Raw genomic sequence first — 9,580 nt, forward strand, 5'->3', positions numbered from 1 at the left:
ACCCCCATCACCAGGCTATAAGAGACCAGAGGGCCAGTGAGGGGGAAAAGCTTGAGCCTATGACCTCTGAGGGTAACTTCTAACCTAGTAAACAAAGCCCTCTTGCTCGTTTTGTGGATTTACTTAGGAAACAGGGATAAAAGATTCAAGGACAATCATGAGCGCCTTAGGGTCCCAGCCTAGTGCTCTGGGGCCCGCCTCCCTGACCCACTAATCTAGAACCAGGGTGCTGGAGTGACAGTATGATGATGAAGATAATGGGCATAGAGACAATAAGTATAACCATAGCAGCTGCAACAACAACCAATACTCACTAGCTGCTAAGTGCAAGGACACACTGATTTACCACTCACATAACCCTGCAAGGCAGATAGTATTCAATTACAGGTGAGGAAAATGAAGGGCAGAGGCTTGGTTCTTCCAAACTTGCCTGAGGTCCTCCAGTCCCTCATTTCCAGAGGAAACCCAGAGGTCAGGACCCAGCCATGACAGCTGCTCTTATTGATGCCCATTTCTTTTCTCTTCCAGGCATTTGTGAGAGTGCTCTTAGACACACTCCTCAGTACCAGCCACCTTCACTTGCAGTATTGGTCAGCAGTGGCTGGGAGAAGTAGGCAAGACAGCTACCATTAGCTGAGTGTTCCAGATGAGAAAACATGCTACCCTGAGGGCCTGAGTTGTGTTCTAGCCCTAAATCACCACGTTCCAATTCCCAGTGCCTCAGGATGGAACCCTACTAGCAGAGAGCGTTTTTCTACAAGAAACTTAAAAAATGAGGTCACAAAGGTGGGTTCCAATCCAATATGACTGGAAATTTGGACCCAGAGAAGAGACATAAAGGTAATAACACATGAAAACACAGGGAGAAGATGGGTATCTATGAGCCAAGGAGAGGAGCCTAGAGCAGACTGCCCCTCACAGCCTCAGGGGAGGACCAATCCAACACCTGGATCTCATATTTAAAGCCTCCACAATTGAGGGGAGGTTTAGGCCCCACTCTGGTGGTATTTTGCTATAAAAGCCCCATCAGACTGAGGCAGAGGCCCAGAGATATTAAAGGACACTTCTTGGGCTTATTAAAGGGAGACAGAGTTGAACCTCTAGCAGGAGTCTTCCTTCTCTTTCTTGTGACATAGTAATTCTTAAATTTTGTTTCTAGGGGCTGGAGAGATGGCTCTTGACAGTGGTTAAGAACACCAACTGTTCTCACAGAGGACCCAGGTTCAATTCCCAGCAACCACATGGCAGCTAACAACTGTCTATAACTCCCGTTCCAGGGGATTCAATACCTTCTTCTGACCTCTGCTGACACTGCACAACACAGGTATACTTACATACATGCAGGCAATATTCTCATACACATTAAAAATATTTAAAAATATATTGTTTTCTACTTTTAGTATAAAAACATTTCACAAAGTATATGTAAATATGTAAAATATTGACTGAGATTAAACTCACAGTAGCAGTTTAATTCCCTATTTTTGCATATATGTGGTGTGTACACATGGGGAGGTATGCATGCACATGCGTCATGTGTATGGAGGCCACACGTGGATGTTAGGAGTCTTCCTCAGTCACTCTCCACTTCATATATTGAGACAGAGTCTCTCACTTGAACTTAGAGCTCATCAATACAGCTAGTTTCACAGGCCGCCATACGGATGCTAGGTGACCTCTGGTTCTCATGCTTGCCTGGCAAACGTGCTTACCCACTCAGCCATCTCCCCAGCACCTGTCCATTTTAAAGTTTTTTTTCTTAAAAAAATTATATATATATATAAATTGTGTTATAAAGAAACATACATATGTTTTCTTTTTCCAGTCTCTGATGAGCTAATCTCAAAGTTTAGAGGAACCAATCTCAGGGGAACTAAATCCTTAAGTGAGCAATGCCCGTGGCCACAGTTGTTCCTGGTTCAAGTACACCAAAGAGCTGATCAGCTACAATTCTTCACTGTAGAAAAAGGAAGTTGCCACACCATCAACTGTGTGGCTAGAATGTCGGTTAGACTCAGATGACAGTGTCATAAATCCACATCACCAGTTAGGGCGGGATGGCAGGCAGAGTGGTGCTCCACAGTCACCTGGGGCTGGGACTTACACTCCTCAGAAAGATGTCTTCACTCATTTGAAAACAGCGGTGATCTGGGAGTAACCCAAGGCAGTCCACTGCAAATCCCAATTCATCTGAGATGCCTCCGTCAACTGAGAGCTGGGGACCAAGCTACCACATAAAAATGAACTTGGGAAGATGACTCAGCAGTTAGGATTGCTTGCTGGTCTCACAGAAGCCCCAAGTTCGGTTCCTAGCACTCATGTCAGGTGGCCTACAACTTCCTGTAACTCCAGCTCTAGGGGATCCAGCACCCTCTTCTGGCCTCTGCAGGTACCCCACACATGTGGCATAAACAGACACATACACATAAGTGAAAAAAAAATCTTTAATAAAACATTTTTTTAAATGAGCTTGGTCAAGCATAAGCTGAAGTCCAACCTCCTGCTTCAGGCATCAGCCCTGTAAGCCCAGGTCAGTGTCTCCAGTGTTTAAGCCAGTCTGACTGCTGTTATTTCTGGCTAATGACTATCAGTGGAGGTAAAGCCCCAGTCCCAACCAGTTATATCACACATGACTAGACATGCAAATTTTTGCATCGATGAATATATAATTTCTGGAAAGTTACAGTATCTTCTAGATAGTCATCAAAAATGACTTTTTAATTTTTAAAATTTATTTGTATATGTATGAGTGTTTTACCTGCATATATGTAAGTTCACCCATGCATGCTATGCCTGTGGAGGCCAGAAGAGGGCATCTTATCCTCTGGAACTGTAGTTACAGACAGTTGTTAGCCACCATGTGGGTGCTAGGAACTGAACTCAGGTCTTTGTTAAGAGTAGTCAGTACTCTTAACTGCTAAGCCACCTCTCCAGTCTCTCTAAAATGACTGTTATAATGCTATATATGAACCAGACAATACTAGAAAATAACTATAGCTAAAATCTTCATAAACAGACCACAGCACTTCACAGACCCACTGTTTAGGTAGATTTATATCCCAATGAGTGTTCCACTACTCAAAAGTTGGTGGGATTCCTATTTTTAAATGCCACATCACAGGGGGAGGGAGTTTGGAGAGATGGCTCAGTGCTTAAAATTACTTGCTGTTCTTCCACAAGATGGTGTTTGGTTCCCAGCACCCATGCCATGTAGCTCATCACCACCTGCAACTCCAGCTCCAGGAGACCTAATACCTTCTCCTGGCCTCTGTGGGCACCCATGCACATGTTTGCAGACACACACATAAACACAGAAATAAAAAATAAATCTAAAAATTAAAAATGTAATGCCTCTGGCAAATATATCTTCAGTTTGACCTTGGACTTCTACCACCCATGTTACATCCACCATGGTAGAGGAGTCAACTTGGTGTCTAATGCCATGAAGATGGTGGAGGGAAGACTCTAAATGAATACTGAAAACTTAAAACAAGTATAGAAGACAGACAAAAAGTTTTGAGGCCAAAATAAGCACTTAAAAGTCAAGGAACATTTCAGCATCTCTCAAGCAAATTTTAGTTGTTGAAAACAGACAAAAAGCCTTCAAAAACGTAGAATCCTACCAAAAATAAAAAAGTTTTCAGTCTCATTTTTTTTTGCCAAGTTCTAAACTAGAGCTTTATTTTATAATCAGTTTGTAGGGTTCTAAAAAGAAAAGCCTAGGAGGTGTGATCAGCTTGTCCCTTCACCAAAAGCCCACAAAGTCCCCTAGAAACCAACCACAGTAGAATCCATGGGAAGGAAGTAGTTCCCTCCAGGTGTCCTTGGCTGTGTCAGTTCTTCCAGTCCCTACTGTGCCCAGACTCAAGCCACTAGACAATTTCCAAAGGTCAGCTTTCAGGTAGGCTTCATGGAAGATTTGTCAGACTCTTCCTCACCTGAAGGAGCCAGCATGCCACTCTGGGGTCAAGTCAAAGGTTTGAGTAATAAAGGGTCAACAATAGGGCACAGCAAAACCTACAGGCTCTATGTCCAGTCAGAAAGAACATATTATCCTGGGAAATCTTGGATTAATCTGATTAATCTTTCTAGAAAACTTCAGGAATGTACTTTGCTGGTGTGCCAGTAAGTTAATTTTCCCAAGGTCTAAACTGAAAAGCTAATTTAGTTAGAAAGGTAATCTAACTTAGGAAACTCCTGATGATTAGCTACGTCCGTTAAAAGGCCCAGGGTCTCTCTCAACACAGCATTCGTATAGACTGAGGATAGCATATAAAACAAAAAGGGCCAGAAGCAAAGGGTATTCCTCCCTTCAGTGTCTAGTTCCTGCCTAGCCTGGAGGTAGAGCTTCACACCATGGTAACTAGACACACCTTGCACCTCAAAGGAAGGAAGCAAGAAAGATTTGAGAGAAAGAAAGAAGATTACTTTTGAGGCAACTTCAGAAATTACTCTCTACAGCCAGTATAGCTGCTTGTGTCCTAACTTAGTTTCTTTCACATCCACCCCATCCCATACTGTGTTCACTTTATTTCCTTCATTAAAGGCTAATCACTCTATCAAAAAGTGCTCCGAAACCAGCTGTGGGTCCAAAATGCAAACACAAGCACCATTTTTCATTTGCTCAGCAATTCTTGGTGTCTCTCCCTCAAAGAGGATGGGGTCAGGCCATCAGATAAACATCCATTAGCTCATCGGCAAGCATGCTGAGCCTGCTTAGACTGGCAGCTGCTAGACCCTGGCTGGAGTGAAGAGAATAAAGCCCAGCTGCCCTTGGTTTCACTGTGTGGCTCTGCATAAAGATCCACTTTCAACGGCCCACATATGCTACACCTCCCAATTAGTATTTCTTGCTGGTGTGCCCAACCTGCAAGCCACATGCATCCCAGGATAGCTATGGATGTGATGCTGCCCAACACACTTACAGATAACATCATACTCCAACATCAAAAGGTTGGACACCCCTGCTAATGGGTGGTTTTAAACAACCAGCCAAACTTTACAACCAGCTGCGGAGTTGTTGCATAGCCAGATGCCCAGACCAACTACAGCAGTTGGGCATAAGTAGTTAACCAAGCCCACCAGTTCATACCAACATACAGACAGGGCTGAGAACTACCCTAGTGCAAACCCCTGCCTCTGAACCCATGTGTTCAGGTCAGATGCAAAAAGCACACAAAAATTTACAATGACTAACATTTGTTTGCTATAAAGCAGATAAGGAGAGAAAAAAAAGGATTCATTGAAACTGACACATCTAGGATCAGTAAATGATACCTTGACATCAAGTCCACACCCATCAGTCCAAAACCCCTGACCCCTATTAAATGGTATTTTTAGTCACTCATAATTTTATGCTGAGGTATGTGTCTCTCATTTGTGCAGGGGTTTAGACAGCAATTGGGAAAATCCTGTAGTTAGGGAGTATTCTCCTTCCATTTGCACTCATCCAGCGTGGTCACCTCTAACCCTGCCACAGGCAGACTAAGCCAAGAACAGTGAGGACCAGCTTCCCCAGTGTCTACAGGCAAGAGCTGAGATGGGCTGCAAAGCAATCCTTATTTCCAAGGCCACTAGAATACCAGGCTGAGTCATACTACGTGTGCCTGGGAAGATAAACTCTGAACTATGAAAGCATAATCCCCAGAGGGCAGCCCTCAGGTCTCATGACCACCTGGGAGAAAATGCTACCTGGAAGATACAGGTTACCAGCTTCACGGGGAGTGTGGGGGGGTACCATTTCCAGGCAGATTGCTGGTGACCACACCACCATAAAATGCTCTTAAATACCTGATAACCAACAGTTGTTCAAATAGAGGCATAGCATGTCAAAGCAGGTTTCTACCCCAAATTGAGTGCTAAAATCTTTTTTAAAAACCCTGACACCCAAGTCACACTCCAGACCAATCAGATAAGGATGTGAGGACAGGCAAGCAAATGCAAAAGGCACTTGTGTTTTGTGTGTGTGAGCATGTGTGTGAGTGCATGCGTGTGAGAGTGCATATGGGTGTGAGCATGTGCATGGAAGCCAGACGTCAACATCAGGCATCTTCTTCAGTCTCTCCCCACCTTATTTTTTGAGACAGGGTCTCTCACTGGACCTGGAACTCAGTATTTCAGCAAGGCTAGCCGGCCAGCCAGCTCCAGGAATTCACCTGTGTCTGCCTCCCCAATGCTGGGATTACAGACATACACTGCCATACCCTGATTTTCACATAGGTTCTGAACCCAGGTCCTCATGCTTGTGTGGCATAAACTTTATCGACTAAGCCATCTTCCCAGCCCCCTAAGTCATACTTTTTAAGCAATGATTTTTACACCCTATCATACAGCTGAATCTCCAGGGACTAGATTGGCCTATGGTGCTCAAGATGCTAAAGGTCTGGCATGGGGCTGGCCAATGTGTGCCTTCTGACAAGTTCCCAGCTGACACTGATGCTGCTAGCCCAGGGGCCATGCTTTCAGAGCCTCCACTTCATAGGTCCCCCTGGCAACTCTCATTACAGGGCTAAGGAGCAGTGTAAAGCAAGCAAGCTCAGAGCAGGACCTCACCAGGGAGAGTTCTACCCCACCAACACTGCCAACCTGAGGCTTGGTAATAAGTAAGCCATCAAGGTGTTTCAGGCCTCAACTTGTTCCTGATACAAAACTGAAGTCATAGGCCAGCAAGATGCTGGATTCTTTGCAGAAATAAAACAATTACCTTTTCAAAGGGCAGTTACACATGAAACATCAATACTAACATACACAGAAAAGAAAATGGAAGTGCTTTAGGGACAATAAAACGGCTTCTAAAATATTGCCACATGGGGCTGGAGAAATGGCTCAGCGGTTGAGAGCACTGGCTGCTCATGCAGAGGACAAAGGTTCAATTCCCAGCATGCACATGGTGGCTAACAACCATCTGCTAACTCTAGTTTCAAGGGATCCGATGCCCTCTTCTGACCTCCCTGGGCATTACACAACACACAACACAGGTGTGCACCTACCTACATGCAGGCAATACACTCATATACATAAAATTTTAAAAATAAAATATTGAGACATGCCAATAACCATGTGTCTATCAACAACAGATAAATATAGCAGCAGTCCCAAAAGATTCTATCACCTAGTAGGACTATAATCAGCTTAAGTGCACACTGTGGCCTAATGAAATGGATTAACATTTCTCAGAACATGCTCCTGTTGTTACCTGATACTGAATAGTGGAGGTAAGCTTTTACTCATGGCTTCAGCATATTTGGAGCACACTAAGGGCATCAGCTGTGTGTATCCCACCCAGCTATGATGCTACTTGGACTCACCTGTCACAACCTTGCAGAGTTTCCTGGGTCCCTCCGCCTTGGTGGATGGGCTGGGGGTGGAGGACCATTTGCGCCTGATCAGATGTTCTTGTCCACTGAATGGGTCCCCAGAATTGTTGAGGGGCTGGATGAATACCTGCTCCTGCCCAAGCTGGATAAGGCCAACCTGCCCAGAAAGGAGGAAAACAAGACCTTGGTCATCCCAGTGACACATGGCTGAAGCCTCAGCAGTCCAAGCAGAGCAGGTTGGCTGTGCTTTGGTTTGCCATGTCTGGGCTTTGTGCTTTCCATCAGCCCAAAGTTACCTCAGCCCCACAGTGAATCTCCATCAGACTTAAAAACACCCAACTGAGTAGACTTGTTAGGAAGTTCAAAGATGTGGGGTTGAAACTACGGTGGGGTGCAGAGATATGTGTCCCCATATCCACTATGGTATCTACCTTCCAAGTCTTTTTTTAGAAAATATGGGCTTACTTTATTATTGTTTACATGTATGTGCCATGTGTATGTGTGTACATGGGACAACTTGAGGGAGTCAGTTCTCTCCTTCTAGAACCAAGTTGGTCCCAGGGATGGGACTCAGGTCATCAGTCTTGATGGTAAGCATCCTTACCCATTGAGCAATCTTGCTGTCCCTACTATCATTTTTTAATATATTCTATTTATTATGTTTTATTTTATATTCATGAGTGCATTGCCTGCATGTAAGTAAGTGAACCCATCATGTCCCAGTGCAATGCCTGTGGAGGTCGGAAGAGGGTCTCAGATTCCTGTGGAATTGGAGTTAGGGACGTTTGTTAGCTACCATGTGGGTGCTGGTCAGCAAATCCTGGTCCTCTGCAAGAGTAGCCAGTGCTCTTAACTGCTGAGCCATCTCTCCAGCCCTGCTATTATCATTCTTTAAATGTCATTTCATAATAGTTTCTCTTCTCTCTCTGTCTCTGTCTCTCTCTCTGTCTCTCTCTCTCTCTGTGTGTGTGTGCTGGAGTTTGAAGCTGGGGCCCACTAGGGTCTATAATGCATGCTAGGCAAGTACTCTATCACTGAGCGATATTGGAGCTGGGTATAGTGGCACACATTCATAATTCCAACTCTTGAGAGGCTGAGGCAGGAGGATAAAGAGAGGATAGCCTGGGAGGATAAGTGAAACCCTTTCTCCAAAGGAGAGAAAATTCATGTGTGGGGGCAATCCTCAAGTTGTTGGAAAAGAACATTATATGCCTACTGGGAAAATGTATCTTTTCTTCCTTTAGGGATATTTAAAACTAAATATCAAAACAATAAGCCAATCGGATTTGTAGCATTAATCATTTGGTGATGGAGACTTACACTCCCTCCCTCGCCTGCCAAATTTGTAGCATTTAGGAGAAGCTGAGAGAGTATCTGATAGATTTGACTTTTTTATAATTTAAAGGGTATTGTTGATTGAGATCTGTGATTTTAAGATTTTGTTGAGTTTATAAGCAGTATCTGGAGACCTCAGGCTATCTTATATTTATAAGACATAGTTATCAGGTTTTGAAGAATGGCTTAAGTACACATGAAAGGCTTGTTTTCAGACAACCAACGAATCTGAACATGACATTGACTACTATGTTAAATTTCTAAGACAGTGTTAAATAGTTAAATGTCTAAATACAACTGAAAATCCCCTTAAAAGTGAGTTCAGGGACTGAAGAGATGGCTCAGTGGTTAAGAGCACTGGTTTCCCTTGTAGAGGACCCGGGTTCGATTCCCAGCACCTACAACCATCTGTAACTCCAGTTCCATGGAAATCCAACACCCTCTTCTGACCTCCTCTGGCACTGCAGGAAACGGGTGCACTTACATACATGCAAGCAACACATTCATACACCAAAAATAAAAAAAAATTATAGTTTTTAAAAAGTGAGTGCAAAAAGCTGCTAGATACTAAGATTTATAAATAAAACGAACAGGATTTTTAACTTGTTACTTTAAATAGAGTATTAATTAATTTGAGGGAAAATGACTTGGAGAACTCTGCTCCTCCCTTGGAAGCAATGCTGACAGCACAGAAGAGTCCTGCCCTCCCTGCCTGGGACACCTGCTGCACTGCTCCCTTCTCCATGGGGTCAGCAAAACAAGGTAAGCCTCCCACACAAGGCTGACTTGGCCAGAGCCAGGAAGACCCAGTCTAAACACTGACCCATGCAGTCAGTGTCCCCTCTGAGCCACACAGCCCAACTGTCTTGGCTAGCAGATTCAAATGCGTAGATCTGCTTTTGGGACATGGATATATATATATATATATA

The 9,580-nt window shown here is 44.0% G+C and overlaps 1 protein-coding gene across 2 annotated transcripts in view; it reads right to left on the reverse strand.

Annotated features, from left to right (window-relative positions):
- The window catches only part of Adamts17 (ADAM metallopeptidase with thrombospondin type 1 motif 17), a 396,140-nt gene that overhangs the window by 377,616 nt on the left and 8,944 nt on the right, over nucleotides 1-9,580 (reverse strand). For both annotated transcript variants that reach the window (XM_008849526.2, XM_029554310.1), the window contains exon 3: nucleotides 7,308-7,473. In XM_008849526.2, the coding sequence (XP_008847748.1) occupies nucleotides 7,308-7,473 (166 nt within the window). The remainder of the gene's footprint in view (nucleotides 1-7,307; nucleotides 7,474-9,580) is intronic.

The sequence above is a fragment of the Nannospalax galili genome, unplaced genomic scaffold, assembly GCF_000622305.1.
Source record: "Nannospalax galili isolate Female #2095 unplaced genomic scaffold, S.galili_v1.0 scaffold124, whole genome shotgun sequence".
NCBI lineage: Eukaryota > Metazoa > Chordata > Mammalia > Rodentia > Spalacidae > Nannospalax > Nannospalax galili.